Source organism: Cottoperca gobio, chromosome 1 (genome assembly GCF_900634415.1).
Source record: "Cottoperca gobio chromosome 1, fCotGob3.1, whole genome shotgun sequence".
Lineage (NCBI taxonomy): Eukaryota > Metazoa > Chordata > Actinopteri > Perciformes > Bovichtidae > Cottoperca > Cottoperca gobio.
The window spans coordinates 1,134,727-1,157,794 of record NC_041355.1 but is presented as its reverse complement, the minus strand read 5'-3'; the positions used below and the strand labels follow the sequence as shown (position 1 = coordinate 1,157,794).

Genomic DNA, 23,068 nt, shown 5'->3' with positions numbered 1-23,068 from the left:
TATTTTACAAGCGCGATCAGTAAAGACGGGAACAATAAGGCACGCACAGTAGACTCTGGTTTCTGCAACACGTGAGGGAAGAAAAACAACAATCTGTGAATCGATAGCGTAACCACAATCTTCAGACATTCCCAAGCTCATAAACTTTATTCTTGTTTCATGGCTTGAAAAAGCACCACATAAATCATGTTCTGCATCTTAGCATAGCCGCAGCCAAACCAAACTGACCTTATCTCGCATGACAGAAGTTATTTTCACCTTTAGCTGATGACTTTCTACTTCACACGGGGCATCCCTGGCTTGTACTGCAGCCAATCTTTAACTCTAATCGTAGGAGATTACATGGGGACTCTGTAGCAGCAGCATTCCTGCATGATAGAAATGCATTGCAGCGCTGGGACAAGGCCTGGGAATAGAGCCAAAGATGTTGGGTGGGGTGGGGTGCTGGCAATGATCCCAACAAAACAATTCTCATTCATTTTAACATGTTCAATCTCCTCCAACAGAGCCCAGAGCGAATCCCTCCCATAACTTTATACAGCTGTATTACAGGCACAATGACAAAGCACCGCTGTCAGACACAGTATGTTCGGAGTACAATCTGCAAAGAATGAAGGATGCAATACTTATTTTCTCATTGACTTTTAATGTATTTTGAAATCATCATGCAATGGGACTTTAAGACATTCCAAGGGCCCAATAAGTGTCATGCAACTCAGTCAACACATCAATGATCATGTCAGCTTTTATTTTGAGGAGGGAAAATGTGAAACCACAATATTGCAGTTTGGTGTTTTTTTTCCACGACAACAGCAAACAGTGTAATGACAGAGGGTTGGTCCTGGCATCATAACACCGGTCCCCGGAGAGGAGAATAGAGCCGTTATTGTCTGAGGAGACTTTAAATTATTCAGCAGGCTGCAAAGACCCCCGCCCCGTTCCTCATTGTCTCACTGTTTGTTTCTTTTCTTTCTGTGCTTTTTATTTGACTTTTTTAATTGTCAAATAAAAAAAGCCGCTCAGTTGGACACTTGAACCATATTCTACTGGCTCAATTTCCATCAGGTTTCCTGTGAATATTCATGGTTTCCAGGGGATGAATCTTGAAAGGAAAAGGTCGACAATTTGGGAAATGGGCTTATTATATTTCATTCTAGTTCTTGGCCAGATATAGTTACTTCCTGGAGTCCAAACTGCCACAGCACCAAGACATAATCTGGATATAAATACCAATATATAACATGTTAATCAGGTGCTTGTAAGGGGATGTTGTTACCTTTGGACAGAGCCATACTGGGGACTAAAAGTCAGGATACCTCAAACTCTGCTTCTTCAGTTTTGACGATTGTTTTTTAATCTGTCTCTGTGCAACACTGCATTTATCATTTAAGCAATACCTCTCTGCCTCTTCATCAAATGGAAACATTCACTCTTTCTTGCTACTTTCACTTTTTACACCTGTCTGAATAGAGCCTATAGAGGATTATTGTTCTGTAGTTGTCTAAAAGTACAAATGCAGGATGGAGATAAATGTCACAATCACATTATTTCCAACAGATTGTTGATCTGAGACTCCAGACAACAACAGCATCAAGTCATAACTGTACACAATGAGGATGGTTGAATACTTCCTTCATCTGATTTATATTATTTCTATATGGCATTAATATCAACCAGTTCTATTCAAACCTTCACAATAAAAGTCTTTGCAGCAGCATAAAGTTGCATTCTGAAAAGGTCAAAGATCCTCAGGGGACGTCACGTCAACGGACTGGAAGACGACTCACTTTGACCCACTTTTAAAGAGTTTACCCAGGGGAATTCTGGGATCAGCCGCCTCCTGCCCATAAAAAACGTCATTGTAGTCAGCGTCTTGGTTCAAAACATAGATAACATCCCTCGTCTCAGCATGTTGGTCTCGGGGTATGATTCTCAGCCTTCACATCCCCTGAGCAATCGGAGATTTTGTACACACTAGAATGAAGCAAGGGACCATTAGTTCTGTGTGTGAGAGGTCCGGGGTTCAAAAACAGCCACACAGGTGAGCTAAGGCCCGATGTTCCACTTTTTTAGTATAAATAAAGAACCTCAGATAACAGTTTATTTTTTAATTGAACCCCTCAGCTGTAACACGTACCGTCTGCTTTGTCTCATCCCCTGCCTGGATGACTGTCATTTCAGAGCAAAAACCCATAAAACTATGCAGCTGAAGTTTACAGTCCTCTCATGATGCCGTGGGGGGAACAATAAGGAGCATAACGGACCGCGGGGCTTCAAAGAGCTACCAGCACAACCAGCAATGTAATTACAAAGTGCTGCTGCTTTTAAAAGCTGTTTGATCGCTGCAGATAGCTGACGGCAAAATCAACGGAAAGCTCTCCTCCTCCACATGATGCAACGAGAGTCTGCAGTCACACTAGCAGCTTGGAGCTAAATGCTAATGGCAACATAGCATTGCAAATTCAAACGTTTCAGTCCTGACACGTGTCTGGACGTTGGACATTATTTAAAACATTGTGTTTCAGTAAACTAATAACATGAGTTTGTACCTGTGATGAACTCTTGGGCAGCAGCAACCAAGTAGTTTTGTTGCTGAATTAATTAGTTGTCAGACCAACGTGTTCATAAAGTCATTGGAGAACACTTTCTCTGGACTGTTGGATCTGTTGCTATAAGGGCAAAAAAGATTCCCCCAGTTGGTATTTAAGTATTTCTGTTCTCCCGTCAGAGGAGCCTCAACAAATCTGTGACACATTATGAGATTTAAACCAAAGCTCGCTCACCTCGGGGCTTTCAGACTGAGAGGATTTGTGTTGGTGAACCAGGGAGGTCGAGGAAACAGCACCGAGGTTTATCAGAGGGAAGTGTACGGAGGTCACGGAGAGGATGACGGGGTCGGGGGGGGGTGGGGTAGTACGACTGTCTGTCGTACTGCAAGACGATGTGTATATGTGTGTGTTTAATAACTGAGAAAATGTGATGTTGTGTACAACAGAGGTTTCCTTGGTAACCTCTGACAAGATGATGTCAGAGCAGACAGCTTTTTTTCTGCTGAAGAGGAAATTGAAGTTTTGGATCTTTTTAAAGTTTTCCTCTCCTCTGAGCTGTTGACAGGAAGGCCCAGAAGGTGAGACACTTAGTCTGTTTGGTAACCGCAGAGTCACAGGTTTGAGCCCCAAAACACTCCATCTGTATATTTCTCATAGTCATTAAATCTCATGTGCAGAGGCCAAACCAACAACGTGTTAGTCCGTCTCTCAATACCGTCAGACTTCCTGTTTGGGGCTCTCAGCTCCAAGCTCATTGGTTCCTACTGAAGACGTAAATCATTAAAAACATAAATATATAGTTTAATTTCTTTTTAAAGGCTCCGTAATTTCACAAAACAGCTGCTCACTGTAGTTTTTATACAACAAACAGGAGGAAATTGTGCGTTTGTTGGGGACTATTTTCAGTGGCGGATTAATCCACATTTGGTGCTCTGGTGAGTATTTGGTGCAGCAGGACAGTGTGTGTGGGATTGAGTCTGTAACGATACGACCAGAACACAGGGAAAGGGACTCAAACGCACAACTCAGAGACAGATCTAATATCGGCAAAATAGTCTTTACTAACAGCAAAAACAGGTGCTGTACACCGGAAGGCAGTCAGATAACAAACAAAACAGACAAGGAGTAGGTAGTCAGGTCACAGAAACAAGATCGAGGAAACCTAGAAGTCGATGGCAGGAAACACAAGGGGAAACCGCTGAATATCAACGAAGGTACGAAGGCGAACTGGCAACGAGAGACAAACAAAACCCAGACTAAATACACCAGGAAGTGTGAGGAACCAACGAGACACAGGTGGAGACACTAACGAACAGATTGGGAACACCTGGGGGCAGGAAGTAGCAACAACTGAAACTAGAGAAAACAGGTAAGTAACAAAATAAAATAGGAAGTACAAACAACAATAAACATTTAACGGAGAGCAGGAACCCTTACAGAGTGTAAATAAACTGCCATTAAAGGATAGTTCATTTACAAACAGCCGTCAGTGAAGAGAGCTTTGGTTTTTTTTAGGAAAAGCTGCTGACCACAGAGCAGCTCGATGAAAAGCAGCAGACGAGCTGGTTATTGATTTCTGAAGGTGGCAACTGTGATGTGATGGAAGTCCATCAGAGGACGCTGTCAACTATTCATAAGCTCTGGTGAGCCCACAGGCCTGAAACCTGTTCACTCTGTTTGTTTAATGACCGATTCCTTTGATTCCTAAACCTAACAAAATCCTTAGAAATTATTGATCCGAAAAGGTTTAATGAATCAGGTTCACATCACTCATGTTTGAGGGCACTGATAAATGAGCATGCACACGCACACGCACACGCACACGCACACGCACACGCACACGCACACGCACACGCACACGCACACGCACACGCACACGCACACACACACACAGTGTAGTAGTGTGGCGCCTGGTGTGTTGTGGTTATCACAGTTCAGATACAGAGGTGTGAATGACTGACAAGTGGAAGTAAGAGGCAGTTGGAAGACAAACTCCTGTGTCAGCTGTCAACATGTTTCTGCACCAACACACACACACACACACACACACACACACACACACACACACACACACACACACACACATGTCAAAACACATTTACTAACTTACAAAGATCAAGAAAATGCAAATTGCTTATTTAGATGGAATAAATAGTTTTCCAGGGAAACCAGAAACTTGTGATTGCGTCTTTAAATATTAATACGTCAATCAAATGAATAGAGTTTTACTACCAAATGTACATTTTTGGAAAACTATGCTGGCAAAGAATGGTAAAAATGTTTTAATAATGTTGTAAGATATTCTTAATTCATATTTATATCTGTTTCACCTGCACCGTAAGGACTGAATAAGTGATTTGTGGGTCGTCGAACTAACTTTTGAAAACAGTAGTCTTATGTTGTTATTTAGCCTGTCTGAGGCTTTAGCATAGTTAAATGCATTTTATATCACATATATCACATCAGAAATATAGGCCTATGTCTGTTTTAATGCATGTGGCCCTTACCTCCTCCGCCTGAAAAAAATGTTCTTTTAATACTTCTAATCTTGAGCAGTGGCTCCCAAACTGAGGCAGGCCAGTTTGGGGGGGGGGAAGGTGGTGCTGAGGCTTGGCAGGGCGGGCATGTGAGCACAGGGGGGACAGACAGACGGATTCATTTGGGGAACAATTAAGAAAAATAATAATTCAGCTTCATGACAGGAAACGTTTAGCAGCCACTGATGTGGAGAATAAGTGGACGTGTGCAGCGACTCTGCGCAGGCTGCGGAGCGTAAACACAGACTGTAACCTGCAGACTGTATCTCAAACAGTGACGGCAGCGTCAGACGATCACTGCTGCTCTGACTCACTCTCACCTCGACTCAGGCGGCTGCAGATAAGAAGAAGAGGGTTGTTTTTATTTTTTATTTAAAGCAAGACATGGGAACACAGCAGCAGACGCCTGAGTCAGGAGCGTCAAAAGCTTCTCCCTGGACTCATTCAGCCCTTTAATGAGTCTGCAGACCACAGTCTCCCACGCTGTCTCATCAGGGCATTCGGCTCACGTCATGTCTGTGAGATGTTCTTTACATCCTTCGCTTCTGTCTGGACTGTCGAGGATGCTTTTGTCTGTCAGGTGCAGCTTCACTCCAAAAATCCTCATCCAGAGAAATAAAAAGCCTTCTGGGGGTCAGTGTGTCTAAACGTTCTTTAGCCTCAACACCCTCTCACCTCAGGATCTGACTTTGTATGAAGCTATATTAGAAACAGACATTTCTTTCTTATTGTTATTCTTATGTGATTATGAATATGTTTTGTGTGTCTCTTTTGTTTGTGTGGATTTCCCTGTTGTGGGTCTTAATACAGATTCTGATCCCTTGATGTTTAAACCCTTTTGGGCGAGTAATATATTGTTATTTATATTTTGTATTTGTATATGTATTTTTGATTTGTGTGGTTTATACTTTTTATTATACTGAATATTTGATGTATTAGATTTAATATGTTCTTGTACAATAGTTGTTAAATTTTTGCCCTTTTCATAGAAACATGCTTTGTCCCCTATATATTTCTTTCTGTTAAACGTTGCTTTGTTAAATTCCATTCCATGGGAGTACAGTACATCAGTACAGTGTGTTGATCTTTTGTCTCACTTCGGGAATAAAACATAATGGGTGTTAAACTAAAATAACTATCCTACAACGATAACATACTGTACATAGTAATAATGTTTCCTTTTCACAGCTATAATTTCATCAGTATAAAAATAGAACCATGTCGTACTAACCCCTTTTATTCGCAACAGAAATATTAGTTTCATTATTATTTTTTTGTGATCAATGTCAAGTTACCGTCAATAAACTTGATATTAAAGCCAATAAAGGACTTTTAATGAAGGAAAATGTGTGATGAAAAAACATAAAAACATTATTTTGTTTATTAAAACTAAGGCTGTCCAATTAGCGCGTTAATTTCGATTAATTAATCACAGAAAAAATAATGCGACAAAAAAATTAACGCAGATTAATCGCGCTCTTCGCGATTTTGCCAACTTTGCAGCTCCGACAGCACCCCCCCTCGTACCGGAACGCCGACAGCAAATATTGATATATAGCATGTAATTAATTAGATTTTCTTTTTTTTATTGTTTGACAGCCCTAATTAAAACCAAACAATGCAACATGCAACCACACAATGTAACAGGGGATACAGTTACAGGTAGAGCTGTGCACATCAGTCTACGTCACTTCAAAGCTGCCAGCTCACTCACTGAGAACTCACTGAGGAAAATATTCAGTTATACTGAGAGTCTGCGTGACCTTCAACAGACCGACTGGCTGCTGCATCACAGCTCATCAGTTACATCTGTGACTCACACTGTGAATGTCAACCAGAACCTGAGACGGATTAGAAAAGGACTTTTATTCTTTAAGAGGAGAATTCGAGATTTTGCAAATCTATTTGCGTATAGGAGAGGGACAAGTCGTTATTTCGCAAGTTAGACAGTGTGTTAGACAATTTCTAACCTTCTATTAGACATTTTCAATTATTTTGTCACAGTTGCTACTGGAGATTTTGATATACAAACACTGGTACAGTTTACTTATAAAAGTTCAGTTGTTAATGTTTTAGGCATCACAGTAGAAAGACTTAAAACCACAGATACCATGATTCACACGTTTGAAATGTTTCTGCCCTTAACAGTCGCACCAGAAAGTGCCAAAGCAAAGTTGATCTGCACATCCCTATGAAATACAATGGGCTTTTTTACATGTGAATTATTTTTGTGCGTTCTTCTACACTACAGGCAGAGGAAATCGAGGTCGCCTGTCTGGGAGACTCTATCGACAGCGGTTTCTCTCAGAGCTTCAGCTCTCCAGATCCATATAAAGAACAACATTTATGACGACTGGAGGGAGACAAGGGGTTTCCCATGACTCTGTCAAGGTCCAGTAATGTCTTTCACACTCAATGCTGCCAAACACAGAACCTTCACTTCCATGTAATAAAGACACACCCAGTTTACACTCGACATGCAGTGCACTCCTGTTGAAGTGAAACACTGTGTTAGATATGGGAGAGGAAAGTGTCGATGCTGATAAGAAGGAAAAAGAGATGAACTGCGTCTCTTCCTTGCTGATGTCCTGCTGTGGTTACAATCCCACGATAACATGACTGTGGTCTCTCAGTGGTTAGAGCGAGGCAACACAGCCAGAGGTCAGGAGGTTCATTCCCACAGTGCTGTAAGACGCTGTGGAGGAAACCTTTCATCTAAATGGCCGTTGTTTGGGCCAGTTTGTAGCTGGAAAGTAACTTAAGCTACCCGCTGGACTGGAGGCATCTGCATCTGAAGAGTTTACAGTCCATTTTATGAAGTGGGAAAAGAGTCCAGTCTGTCCAAAAAGCTTTGAGTTTTCCTTGTTATATTTATCTTGTAGAAACCAAACCTTATCATAAACAGAAGTATCTTCCTTTGGAGTCGAGTTTTTAGCTATAAAGACAGAGTTTAAGCGGACTAGATGCAAACCACTTGTAAAAGAAGAAAGTGAGATGTGGCTTAAAAAACATAGAAAAAAAGACTCAAAGATTCTTGGATTGAGACAAAGGAGGGTAGGGTATGATTCTCACTTTGGGTGTGAGAAGTCCAGGGTTCAAATCCTGAACAAATCCCTGACATGTGCTCTTTGTCTCAAAATAACCCTTTAAATTTGGTTTAACAATAAGATATTTGTTGAACTGTAACTAACACAGTCTAGAGCAATTATAAGTGTTTTTGCAAATCTTTTTAACCCTTTTTTATAAAAATGCATCTAATCTAAAGTAAATGCTAAAGCTTCACAACCTGTGAACCTTCAAATAAACTGATTTTAATAAAGCAAGATACATAAACTATTCCCACATTTCAGACATGGACTATTAAAGCGAGTCTGAGCAGTCTGACTCTGCTCCTACTCCACAAATAAGATAAGCTACCATCAAAGATAAACTTTGTCTTTTCCAAACTGAAGTAAGAGTCGACACATTTCTCTAAACCTTTCTATAGAACTTATACAAAATGTCCAGGAGCTTAGCACAAAGACTGGAAGCAGGGGGAAACTATTAGCATTGTTCATCCAAACCGATGGCAAAAGGAGCACTACTGAACATTTTTCATTTGCTGCTTTTTCTACTGTGATAGTAATTAAAACAGAGACTTAATCTGAAGCAGTGAAGGACCTTAGTGGCTCGTTGGTCTAGGAGTGTGATTCTTGCTTAGGGTGAGAGAGGTCTGGGGTTCAAATCCCAGACGAGCCCAGTTACATTCCTTAAAATTGGTCTATTACCAAGAATTCCCTTCTGTCATTCTCCTACCTGATCCTGGGAGATGAACCAAACAACAGTTTCTAGGTCTCTGGGTTTAAATCTGCTGGCAGGCTCTCTGTTTAGAGTTTGTCTCACTGTCACCAAAACATGCAGGTTTAGGTGAACTGCAGACTATACATTGTAATCAGTATCTTGCCTCTTTCTTTATCTTGTGTTTTCTCTCCTTATTTTAGATGCCATGTTGCGACGCTAGCAAGACGCTCAAAGGAGGTTTCAGCGCTCTAATGAACCATCTGGACCGTTTCTCTCTCGTTTATGGAGTTGTGAACAATTATGGCTACAAGATGGGATCCATAAAAACAACTATAGAGCTTTATTACGACGCGTTAAAGTCTTTTCCCAAGGCTAAGTGTGTGTGTGTGTGTGTGTGTGTGTTAAGCCTTTTGGGTTTATTTTAGACACTCTCATTTGAGACAAAGAAATTGCCTCATACTCTCATAAACTAGAATGCAACATAAACTCTTTCGTCTTTCTCATCTTCTGCTTCATCTTTTCCTCAAATATAAATATTCTATGTACAAATTTTTTGGGGATCTCCATATAAACTTCTTCCAAAGATTCAGCCTGACAGAGATGTGACCAAACCTCCGGGGAGTGGCATTCATTTTGGGGCCCCCCAGAATTCCCACAGGGGACCCTGAGAGTCCCTTGAGTACAATTTGAGACAATTTTGCTTCAGTTTTTATGCATAGCACTTTGTGTCTTTTACACGCCGTTTACAGTTGGTTTTATTTAGTTGGTTTCCAGGGTTCTGAATAAACTCTGAATCTCAATTATTAAGCCAACATGGATGAAAGAAAGGAAACGATCAAAGTTGGAAGAGAAGAAAAGAAAGTTCCCAGAAAATGTAAATTTGAACGTCTACAATTTCTTGACAATCTGAGCAAACTCAGGCAATATGATATGATCAAAAGCTGCAGAACAGATACAAAATGGCACATGAGAATCAGGCTCCACTCTAGGGGTATGATTCTCGCTTCGGGTGTGAGAGGATCCCTGATTCAAATCCTGGACGAGCCCTTTGCAAGAACATATATCTCTGGCAATGTGTTTGACCAAAAAAGTACTAATACCATAAGTCATGATACCTGATTTGGTACACAATTGTCAATGAACTACATGACATACTTTACATAAATATAGTTATTAGGAGTCTGTTTGTGTCCCCCCTACTGAATGAATGTCCAATATTCTCTGTTTTAGCTCTTTGTTTGGTCTCTTCCACCTCCTGAAGCTTCTTTAGCTGCTAAATGCTTCACTTTGTTCACCAGCCAGTCGTGTGTCTGTTTGCTGCTGAGCAGGTACGGCGGCCTTTTTACAGCTTTTTCTCTTAAAACAATGCAATGAGATTGTTGAGAGTGAACCAGAACAGTGAAACTGTGCTGCACAGATAAACGATGAGCTGAAACACTTTATAAAGCCGAAGGCACATTCACTACCAGAGACACCCAACAAACTGTTATTATGAAATAACAGAAATACAGATTATAGTTTCAGTGAACTCAATTTAAATCTTATGTTAAAATGTATGTAAGTATTACATATTATTGATATGTTTTACAGTGTTTCAGTGCTGTGTCTCAGATTAAACCTGTTAGATTCATATCAGTCACGGCTCACGCGGCACTAATGGGGATTAAACCAGCAGCTTTTCATCAGTAGTGACAGGATCGACACCGTTGGCATTTAGTCTGTTTTCACAGTTCCTCTGCATACAGACCTCCTCCGGCCTGCATGTGCCTGACCGACTGCCTCTCTATTCAACCCTCCTCTAATTAATTGTAACACTGCAGTGAAAAGGCAGCTCATAATCTGATGAACAATGGCCGACAAATAGAGTGGGGAGCTCGTTCACGCTGCCAGCAGCCGCCGCGTTCAGCGGTTCGCTGCCAGCTGCAGCGACACTCAGCTTTTCAAACATCAACTCTTCTTATGAGGTGTTGAAGGACTCACACTGCCATCCGTCTGCATTGTTTCCCCTCCCTCTTCCCAAAGAAAACAGTCACTAAAGTCTCATTTGTTGCAACTTGTCCATGGCGGGCGTGGCGTTCGATGGAGCCCTTGTGTGTCGGTAAAAGGATTATGAGGACTTAATTGAGTGTGCTAATTGATGGGACAGTGAATGAGGCTGAATGGAGCTGAGGGGCAGATGTGGTGTGAAACCCCTGGCTCTTTCTAAAGAATACAAATCAGCAGCAGAGGGATCTATTCTCTTCTCTCTATAACACTCAATTATCCCTTTCACACGGCGAGCAGGGGGCCGAGCGAACAGATGGTTTGCATGCTGAGAGCTGTATGGAGGCCATCACTGCCTCTCCGGGCACCTTTTCTTAAGGAGCTCTGGGCTTTTTATTGGCTATTCATGACGCTGAAGGGTCTCAGTAGGAACAATGGACGACTTGAGCGGCCATGAATCGGAAAGAGAGCCAAGGTTTGGGTTCTGGCCCGACGAGGCGTCCGTTACGCTTGAAGCTGAAGAGAAAGGAGAATGAGGGCGGGTTCACCTGGGGAGGAGGGGGAGAGTCGGCGCACCGTCTGTCGACGATGGCCACTTGGCCACTTCAAGTCGACAACAACGATATCTTTCATCTCCAACTCCGCTCAAAGATAAAGTCCATCCTGTGTGAGCAGAAGAACTGTCTGTCTCAAGGAACTTGTAGTGCAGCATTGAACATCACTTCCCATAATACATTGCTGCAGCTAATAGTCAGCCTCAGGTGAAAGCTCTGTCCTGATTGGTTGAAGGATTTTTCCTGCAGCTGATGAAACAAAGTGCAGAGCGACCTGCAGGATTCAGGTTTTATCTTTTAGTGACGAGTGCAGATATTTGTGTTCTTTACTAAACAAATGTTTCATTTCATTCTCGGTATATATCCTACTGAACTTACATATTGTTATATATGGAAGCCCAGAGTTCATAATGTTAAAATTAAATTGTGCAATCTAATTGGTGTGTTTGCCAATTTGAAAATAAATATTTAACATTCAATGTGAATATTTAGGTGTTATGTTTTGGAGTACAGCTTCAATTATTTTGTCAATTATGTTTTCATTTCATTTTGCATTCTGCCACTCATTAAAATGTTTTCATAAATCATTTAAATTTAGTTTTATGCATGTGCACCTGCAAATTAAAAATGAAATGTCCTGCATGCTGTAGAGATAGAGAATAAAAACGACTTGGCTTGAACTTTCTGTCACTTTTACAGATCTTTTTACTGAAGTGTGGAATTAAAATCGTTATAGTTGTTTTATTGTTTTTAACTTTTAGACTTTTTGTCTGTGTGGTAAATGTAACATCCTTTTCTTTAATGATTTGATTTTAGAATGATCATTATGTAAAACAGAAACATTAAATCAACTAAATCACAAGAAGATCCTCTAGAACTGCTGACACACACACATACACACACACACACACACACACACACACGCACACGCACACACGCACACACACACACACACACACACACACACACAAGCAGCAACACTGAAGAGTCTTTTATAACTTTTATAACAGCAGCGACACAAAGGAGAGGTAGGAGGGCGCTGGACGGGTTGCGGGGTGTTTTGGGGTTGAATGGGTTGTATCAGCTCATGAATATAAGACCCTGTATTATTGCAGCCCCCCCCCCTCTACGTGCGGGCCCCCACGTTGTCCTGCATTGTTCGACAGAGGGGATTGTGAGGCGAGCTGATGGGATAAATGCCACCTGTCAGAGAGCAGAGAAAACAGGATTCAGTCAGCGTGGAGAAATGTTTAAAAGCTCTGTGTTCTCGTTATAAACCGCTAATTGACTTTTAGAGTCCGGAGGGGCCTCGAGGTGCGAGAGAGAAACAAAGAATGAAAGTCTAAAAGAAAGACAGCAGAGCTGATGAAACCTGTTGCGGGAGAAATCAGACAACAGTTAGTTATGAGCTGTTGTTTGAATGAAACATTTCTTTTTAAACTTGCAGGTTTAACATGTTAAACAGATTCAAATGAACGTGATGTCTTGTGGATGTAGTTCACATCAAGTTGAAGCACAGAAAAGATCTGAAGTGTCGGTTAAAGTAAAAGCATTGAAAGCAGCTGGAAGTAGTTGAAGAGTCAGTCGATGTGAAAGCGATGAGAGCAGTTGACATTTTAGTTGAAGTGCAAGTGCTGGAGATAGTTGAAGTTGATCTCCTGTAAGCAGTTGAAGTGGCTGTAGTTATGTCCACACTTAAAACAGTTGAAGTGTAATGCCTCTGCTACAGGATGTCTCACCTGCTCGTGGTATTTTTTATTCAATTTCTACTTTTTTTTAAATGTGATTTGAACTATTAGAGATATATATATATATATATATATATATATATATATATATATATATATATATATATATATATATATATATATATAACCGACATATTTCTACATTTTTATTTTTGGAAGATTTCTATGAAATGATGATGCTGTGTGTCGACACTGCAGAACTTTGTGGGCTGTTTTGTTTCCTTGTGTGTTCGTGGAGTAATATACTGCGGGTTTGTTTTCAGAAACTACGACTGTGGTTGGAGGCGAATTAGACCGATTAGAATTTGGTGGACAAAGGTCAAAGGTCACTGTGACCTCACAAGAACCCAAGAAGTCACATGTTGATTCTGACAATTTCACACAGAAGTCTAATTGGACAAATTAAAGAAGTTATAACATTTTGCACGGACATGGATGATGTCCGTGTTGACGGCGAGGCGGTTATTTTAATGTCTTTATGTTTAAGTGACAACAAGCCATCTGCAGTTTGTCACATCAAGGAAGACGTAAGTCATGCCACTCTAGTTATTTTTTATTAAGCTGTTTTTGTTGCACCAACAGCAGCTTTCACTGAACTCCGAGAGGAAACTTCATGAATCGTCTGAACGTTGAGCACGCTGGCACTTCTCACTGTGTTAAAGACATTTTCTATTGTTGTCATTTGTGGTCGGGTTGTTTCTGCTCAGAGGAGCCGTAACGACAGTAACAGCTCTGGACCGCAGCGTCTCTCTGTGAACTCCTTTTGTTTTAAAGGCTTGTTTTCTATTTCTGTCGCTTTTACTTCTTTTACTGTGAAAATGTGGCTTTCCTGTTTCTGTACACTACAGGCCACCGTACAGAATTAAACTGCTGGATTTATAGACACACACACACACACACACACACACACACACACACACCTTTAGTTTAGCATGCTAAAATGCAAAACTAAGATGGTGAACATGGTAAATATCATCCCTGCTAAACATCAGCATGTTAACATTGTCCTTGTTAGCATGTTAGCATTTAGCTCAAAGCTCAGTCCAAAGCAGGATTGGTTAGAGCAGTAGTTCCCAAACTTTTTCTGAAGGGCCCCCCTTTTGTAGATAAGAATATTTTCGAGCCTCCGCCCCCTGGGAGCCCTGTCACAAACTTGTCCATGTTATGCTAGCAGGGCTCAAGCCTTGCCGTGCCCCCCCTGCAATAGCTCTGCGCTCTTCCTAGGAGCCGTGCGCCCTTCCTAGGGGCCGTGCGCCCTTCCTAGGGGCCGGGGCCGTGCGCCCTTCCTAGGGGGCGTGCGCCCTTCCTAGGGGCCGTGCCCCCCACTTTGAGGATTGTTATCACTTCAGGTCAATTAGTTCTGCCAAGATATTGCTGCCTTGTCGACCTTCTCCCTCCAGGTGTGTATGGACCAAACTGTCTTTTTTTACATCTAACCTTTATTTAGAAAGGTAATCTCATCGACATCGAGTCTCAGTCTCAACAGAGGACTGGTGAAAAAACACACCAGCAATACAACAACAAGTTACAGACAGACAGGACACCCCTAGGAAGGCAAAATGTGACACAAATCATAAAAGTGATGAGTGCAAAAGTTTAAAAAACCTCGGCTAAGATCATTGTTTCATTTATTTATTTATCTATGTATTTATTTGTTTTGCAGTTTTATTTATTGTAATTATTATTTATTTAGCCTCTATTCATTATTATCACTGATACTTTACTATGTAAGCAGCATTTTCATGTATCATATTTCATAAAAGAGTAAAAGCTGAATCTGCAAAGTCACAATAACCTTAATCATAATCCTAAAGCAGCATAAACTTAAATACAGTAGCCTACATATTCTCACCTCTGACATAGATTATAGTCTTTATCAATTACCAAAGAGCGGACATTAGTGTCGGGAAAGTAAAAAACAGAAGTGTCATCATTGGTAGTTGAGTGTCCTGACACGAGGAGCTGAACCGAGCTGCAGCAGATAAAGTTATTTATAAGACTCATTAATGACACGAGCTGATGTGTTGCTACTAATTTAAATAGAATGACAAGTGTCCTCTTTATTTTTCACCGTTTCACTGACTGACATGTGGTTCACTTATTCAGAATTCACGTTGTCATGTAGCAGTTTGAGTGCTCTGTCCTTTAGCGCCCCCTGCTGTTGAACCACTGCACTTCAGACTTCACAAAGTGTCAGCTGCAGGAATCTGTTAATTTATAAAGCACATCTCAACAACAAGGCAACTCAAAGTGATTTACAAAAAGAAAACATTAAAAGCTTTAAGAAACAGATTATAAAATGACGTTTTAATTTGGCTACATTTAAAAACAGTAAAGAGCCAAGAAAACAAACAAAAACCAGCTCAAATAGAATTAGACAGGCGTGATACAGGCGCTGAGTGAGATATGAATAATTATTCAGCTCTTCATTGATTTAAAAGAAGTGAGAGATGCTACGGACCTGCAGGTTTCTCTGAGGTTGATTAGTTTGGTCTCCGGGGACAGAGAGCAGATCTCAGACCACCTGAGAGTTGCGGCTCATCATGTAGAAGATCAGAAATGAGCAGCAGCGTTCTGAATCAGCTGCAGCCGTCTCTCTCTCTTTGCATTCTGCTCGTTTGTTTACCACATAAACAAACTGCTGCTCCTCCGCTCTGTGACATTTACACATTGAATTGCTCCTGCAGCATGTGAAGTCGTCACATCACACTGGAGGCTGGATGCATAACTCTGGAGCTGCAGGATCATTTATCCAATGAGTGTTTAAATGAATCCGTCAACATTGTGTAAATGTAAATGAGATATTTCTATTGGTTGAATACTTTTCTCCAAGTAGAAATCCAAACATTCTGTAAACAGCATTTGTGTGTATGTATATAAAGTTACATTAATCCTAAAATATTTATTCCAGCACCCTTTTGCACCGTTGGCGATGATGTCACGTTACTTTTTTAAGCGCATCAAATGCAAACACACACACACACACACACACACAAAAAAACACAACATACATTTAAAGATTTATTAAAAATAAAAGAGTAGCAGATGTCATTCATGACCCAACCAACCCGACCGTAACGTATCTGCAGGGAAACAACCATCAGTACAGTTTGTTCCTTCATCTCAGTCAAATTTCTGTTACTTGATCAAAGTTACATTTTCTTCTAACTGCATCTCAGAGACTGAACGTCTCACTCGTGGTGCATTCAGGGACTCTCCAACAACTGAAACTTCAGTATTTGTTTGCAAAAACAACCCGAGTTCCACACTTTACAGTTACGCAACTGAGCAAACACCTCCCACTTATGAAGACCGTGAGAGAAAAGTCTCTGACACCAGAGATGAAGCTTCATCCAACATCAAGAACAATGGCAGCTCCACCGGCGGGCGGAGACGCTTCATGACGGTCCTTTTATCTCTCCGCAGGTTCTTCTTCAGGTGTTTTTGTGTCACTGAAAGTTCTAGTTCTGCAGCTGTCTGGGCAGCTTCCTGCGGTCCTTCCCAGCGTTCCTCTTCCTCTTCTTGCTCAGGAAGTTCTCCAGTTTGCCGCTCTTCTTAAGCTCCTGGTATTTTTCAGCCAGCTGCAGCTTCTTCTTGTCAGCTGGAAAAGAACAACAAAAGAAGAGTTGAACTGAATTCAGCTTCTGCAGATCTGACACTTGAAATTCAATCATTTGATCAAATACGCAAGATTTAAACAATCATAAGAAGTTTTCACAGATTGCATTGATGTACTTGTAAACACATTTTGACTTTGTATCAACACATGTGACACGTCCTGACACATTATCCCCCTTAACTCACATTGTTTATGTAAAATTATTCCTTTTATTTCACTACATTCTGTATATTAAAAAGGCAGGACTGCAAATTATTATTATTTTCATTTTATGATTATTCATATTAATCTTTTCGTATATAAAATGTATATAAACGTATAAAGATTCTTCTTGTTTTGTCCGACCAACATCCCAGAACCCAAATACATTCAGTTTACAATGATTGGATTCGTTGCAACCAGAGAAGGTTATAAATTACTCAAAACATTAAATATTATACAATTTTACTAAAATTGACTCCAATCCATTCTAATGGGAATTATAACTTTAAATACATTTTTCAATAACAAAAAAACTAAACGTATTCTGGATCTTAAAGCTGACAATAAAGAGTAAATAGAAAGTTTGTTCTAAGTCGTTCTTACAGTTCTTGAGGAAGAAGGGCCGGTCGCCCTGAGTGGCTCTCTCTCTCTGCTGCCTCTTGAACTGCAGCTCTCTCTCTCGCTCCTCCTCTCGGCTCTTCCTCGCTCGCTCCTGGTTCTCCTGCAGAGAGAAGTCACGGGTCAAACATGGCAATTAAGGCAATTAACAAGACGTCGTACCCGAGCAGCACTGAAGGCTGCAGGTTGTCCTCAGATACTTTACATTATGAAGAACATCAAGCTGAGAGATGTTCACAGATATAAGAAACATTTGCTGCATTTTCTCCCTTTGTAGAAGATAAATAAATACTAACAGAGAGATAAGAGTCGACTCCATGGCAACAGAAGAGACTGAAATGTGACTACGGATGGGAGTCGGTAAGATTTTAATGATATCGATTCGATTTTTTATCGATTCCTGATAAAAGCTTTTTCTCTCTCCGCCATGAAACATTATACAGCGTGCGTGTAGCGTCATTGCACATGTGTCGTAAAGCATCGATAAGAACAATCGGATCTCAACAGGAACCGATTTCCATCGATACATTTGACATATTTGTGTTTTAAGCAGCTCTGCAGGTGAAGAGAAGGTGTTTACTTAACATAAATGTACTTTATAACAGATTATTGAACTGGGTTTAAGAGGTTTAAAGTAACAGTCAGGGCATTTTATATGAGGCATCAGACTCACCATCCTCTTCAAGAGGAACTGTAGTTTCTCCTTCCTCTGGATGTTGTTGTTGTTGTTCGTCTTAGTCTTCTTCAGCTGCTTCTGGACAATCTGCAGACAAACAACACGATTACGTTCTTTTTCAGTCCAACACAGACACAGAAGTTCTAGGTTTGAACCAGCTTCTGTTCACACTGAAGCAGAACATTGTGAAGATGCAGCTCTCTCACCTCCTTCTCTCTGTGTTTGATGTCGTTAATGAATTTATACGTCATCTCAAAAATCTCCGGTTTGTATTCTCCAGACAGGTCGTCAAATCGAGGATCTCTCAACGTCTGAGTAAAAACAGAATCATTAAAGTATTTATAAGAACACAGACTCGTGTGAATCTGCAGGTTTCTTTCACTCACTGGTTTCTTGACGGAGACGACCTGACGGAGGAACGGAGCCCGTCTCTTGGCTGAAATCTCCATCGGCCTGAAAACACAAACAAACGCACTCTAAAACCCCACAAGGAGTAAATGAAAGGCGAAGCAGCCGTCTGTAGCTGAAGGCGAAGCAGCCGTCTGTAGCTGAAGGCGAAGCAGCCGTCTGTAGCTAAAGGCGAAGCAGCCGTCTGTAGCTAAAGGCGAAGCAGCCGTCTGTAGCTGAAGGCGAAGCAGCCGTCTGTAGCTAAAGGCGAAGCAGCCGTCTGTAGCTAAAGGCGAAGCAGCCGTCTGTAGCTGAAGGCGAAGCAGCCGTCTGTAGCTGAAGGCGGCGGCTGCTCACCTGTTCTTGTTCAGGCGTTTCTTTTTGCTCGACCCCTGACTCCTGTTGCTGCCGTACGCGATCTCGTTGTACACTTTGGTTCCCACTTTGTTCTGAAGCTTCATGATGTCCTCGAAGGACATGTTGGAGAGTTCTGGGAGGGGTGGAGAACAGAGGGTGTAACTTTAGTCGTGGTTACTATACGTCATTCAACGTTCCCTGCTGTGAAGTCACCGTTTCAATGTAACCAAGTACATTTACAAAAGTATTGTAGTAAAGTTCTTGTTCTTTAATAACAGTAACTTCTGCTCATCGACTTTTGTCTGACAGCTTTAGTGACTTTGCAGATTTAAATTATTCACACAAATATGAATCTACTAATCTTTTATATTATTATAGATGAAACTACGCAGCAGCATATAAAAGTAGTTTAAACGAGCTCCACCTTTACCAGCTGCAACGTTAATGCATCAATAATTATCATCATCAAGTGAACCCTCAATACTTAAATTAACAGCTGGTGTAATGTTTACTGCACGAGGTCACCGTATTAGTGTCCGACTTTCTGTGTATTAGCAGCTTTAAAGTTAATATTCTGCAGACAAACTGACCTTTCTTAACGTCGTCTCTTGTCTGGATCTCACTGCTTCCACCAGCCTCCTCTGGATCTTCATCATCCTCCTCAGAGGCTTCACTGTCACCGTCCTCCTCTTCATCCTCCTCAACCGCCCCCTCTTCTTCACCAGCCTCTGATCCCTCCTCGCCTTCCTGTTCTTTGGTACCACCATCAGACCCTTCTTCGTCTTCATCACTGAATTCTTCCTCTCCTCCGAGGTACGGCTCTCCCTCCTCTGCTCCTCCTCTCTCAGTGAGAAGAGCGAAGTTCCTCTCCACGTCGGAGTCTTCATCATCACTGCTGCTCGCCGCCATATTCTTCTTCTTTGAGACTGCCGGCTCCCGACGCTGCTTCTCTTTCCCCTTCATCTCGGTTTCTGTGGTTCTGGAAGATGCAGACAGCTGTGGGAAACAAGGGAAGAATTAATGGTGGTTTAGGACGGGAAATGCTCTTGAGCAAGATGCTTAGCTCCAGTGGTGAAATGTAACAAAGTACTTGATCAGCAGGAAGTTGACTTTTTAGAGACACGTGGTTCTCACAGGACAGAGACGCTACAAACATATGATGATCTTATAGAATATGATGCATTGATGGAGATTACACTACCAACAGGATGTAAAGGAGGGAACATTAGAACAACCTTAAACATGTACAGCAGTAACACACAACACACACATTAATGCAGCAGGAATATTAATCCAGAAGCATCACATGTACTGAACCTCACAGGGAACATCTCACTGCACAATGACTACTTTGCTAATAGGCCTACAGATGTTTACTGAAGTAATGTTTTAAATTCACCTGTTGTGTAATAATAGTACTTTTACTGGAGGTAAACGATCTGATTACTTCTTCCATGGATGTTGGCAGGTGAGTTTCTTAGCATAAATCCATGGGAATTCATGTATAAGTTAGTTAAGTTAGGTGGGTAGGCAGGTAAAAATCAACACCATGTAAATCTAAATAGAAACGACACTCATGTAGGCGTATAAACTGAGCATAAACAGAGGATCTGCGATATAGGCTACTTGTTGGCTAGTCGGCTAACTAGATTAGCTATTACTGCTAATAGCACTCCCTTTAAAAAAACACAGCATTTTGTGACTTCTTGTTGTTTCGGATGTGTAGAAACGTTTCACGTTTCAGTTTAGATACGTTAGGGTATCGACAAGAGTTACACTTGGATTCGGGCTAATTTTTTCCCAATGTTAAGGCAGATAATGTTTGGAAATATTCATGTTTTGATTTGTTAGCTTGTTCTCGCTAACGTTGTTTACCCTCATCAAGCGGTATCAACTCATGTAAAATACACGTTGTAATATAGTCACTACGTCACAAATGTACGTGCCGAATTAACAACTAGATTGCTAGGGAACGTATGAACTCCAAATTACTATTTTTATTCACAAAAAGCCTTCACTGAAAAGGAATTATTTTTTAAACCGGCAGATTGTCAATTCAGTTTGTCATGACGCCTCGCATCAGTACAGTAGCGAGAGTCCAGAAAGCGTACCGGAATGTCCTCAACATCAGGGACAGGCGACTTCATTATTATTCTACGGTGTTTGATATCAAATAAAGGTTTAATTACCTGGTTAACACGTTTGTATTAAATCCCTGTTTTGCTGAGCTCCATTATCCACGTGTGTGCACGTCAGATGCAAGTATCACTCCGGTAAGAGCCACTAAGAATTTCCGGTTTCAAAATAAATGTTTCAACGGTTTTGGACAAGATTACTGAGCAAATGTGCTGCCATTTTATCCAGACACATTTATGACACCAGTGTCTGTTGAGGTTTATTGTTATCCTATTTTCAGTTAGATATTATTTCTACACCATATATTTTTTCTACACTATTATTTTGTAGGCATAAATACTAACTTCCTGCGCGGTGCTGCCCTCTGCTGGGCAGACACAGCGATCACCGCATTAATGAACGCGGACCCGGAAGTATGTCCGGGCGTCGTAAAACGTGGGTACGTCATCATTTATCAATTACATTATATTTAGTATTATTAATATGAATCTGCAAACTAAGCTGCGACATAAATGTAGTTGAGTAAAAAGTACAATATTGGCATCCAAAATGTAGTAGAGTAGAAGTATAAAGTAGCATAAAAAGGAAATACTACCTCACAAATGTAGGCCTACTTAATAATAATATCAATAATATTAATAATAATATTACAAACTTTTCACTTTAAAAAAAAAAGCTTACAAATGGCCTTACAGACATAATAACAGAAAACACACAGTGCAATTACAAACTTAAATGCAGTCAAGAAATAGAAACATGCATAAAAGACAATGAATAGAAATCTTAACAATAGCCTAAATAAATGAATAAAAGCATACAACAAAAAGAACCTCTTACAAGTCTTTAAAATATATATATATATATATATATATATATATATATATATATATATATATATATATATATATATATTTAATGGTTTTAAAAGAGAACTCTGAGGTAGCTTTTCTGATTCCCAATTTACTTTAAATTCAAAGATGCTTTTTTGGCATGAAAGTTTCCCAATGGAAGGTTATTTCACAATTGTGGAGCACTTACAGCAAATGCCCAGTTTAAGTGCAGTATTTCAGTTATTGTATCCCACCTACATACCAACACTGGGAGGGAGTAGATAAAAAACACCTATTGATTTTTAAATAATCAATAATTCATTTGGAATATTCACCAGTTCCTGCAGAGGTCGCTGTTAGCAACAGAACAAGACACACACGCACACACACACACACACACACACACACACACACACACACACACACACACACACACACACACACACACACACACACACACACACTTAGAAATGAGGAGGAGTTTATTCCCGTTGCCAGGAGATCCTGGTCACGAGCTGCATCAAATTGGACATATTAAAACCGGAATATGGATAACAAGTCCTTCAAAATAAAAGCGGCCAAACCATGATATTTTTAAAGTAATAATACAAGTATGATAGTGGTAAAAACTAACAGACAAACAAGTAAAGCCACACTGGTGAACTCGGAAACCTGTCCAGGAATGCCAAATACATGTTCAGACTGGGGACTGGGGTGTGTGTGAATGGCTTTGCTTATAAGAGTATTTTTTAACACTTTTTTTACTTAAGTAAAATAATTGAATGCTTCTTCCACCACTGCTGTAGTTATTATTAATATTCTAAAGATAATAATGTTGTTTATAATAATAATAATAATAATAATAATAATAATAATACAATTGTATCTATGTTTTTATTATTATTGATCAGTTTGAATCACCAAATCAGAGATATATTTGGTGATTCAAAGATCTGGAATTGGGCTGAGCAATATATTGATATTATATCGATGTCGTGATATGAAACTAGATATCGTCTTAGATTTTGGTTATGAGAATATCGTAATAATATTATTGTCTTTTCCTGGTTTTAAAGGCTGCATTACAGTAAAGTGATGTAATTTTCTGAAATGTGTTTTATTATTAAGTCATTATATCCACACTAGTAATGATTATTGATCAAAAATATCCTTGTGTAAACAGTCAACCCTACTACATCGTTGCAATATCGATGGAGGTGTATGGTCAAAAATGACCCTAATCTGGAACCAAGCTACTTTGGTCCTACAAATGATGCTTTTATTCTGACATCTCGTACCGGAAGTGTTGTTT

The 23,068-nt window shown here is 40.4% G+C and overlaps 1 protein-coding gene and 1 long non-coding RNA gene across 2 annotated transcripts; one reads left to right on the top strand and one right to left on the bottom strand.

Moving 5' to 3' along the window:
- Nucleotides 1–4,071: 4,071 nt before the first annotated feature.
- Nucleotides 4,072–9,580, top strand: LOC115006718 (uncharacterized). The gene is made up of 3 exons (XR_003832107.1): nt 4,072–4,192; nt 7,338–7,477; nt 9,067–9,580. It is a non-coding gene; the product is annotated as an uncharacterized LOC115006718 (long non-coding RNA).
- Nucleotides 9,581–16,159: 6,579 nt separating this feature from the next.
- On the bottom strand, nt 16,160–21,132 carry rrp36 (ribosomal RNA processing 36). Its single transcript, XM_029428606.1, has 8 exons — nt 20,980–21,132; nt 19,381–19,786; nt 18,791–18,923; nt 18,433–18,499; nt 18,253–18,357; nt 18,044–18,133; nt 17,356–17,473; nt 16,160–16,752 (listed from the first exon to the last, which is right to left on the bottom strand). The coding sequence occupies exons 2-8, from the start codon at nt 19,751–19,753 to the stop codon at nt 16,613–16,615; spliced, it is 1,026 nt and encodes a 341-aa protein (XP_029284466.1). The 5' UTR covers nt 19,754–19,786; nt 20,980–21,132; the 3' UTR covers nt 16,160–16,612.
- Nucleotides 21,133–23,068: the final 1,936 nt, after the last annotated feature.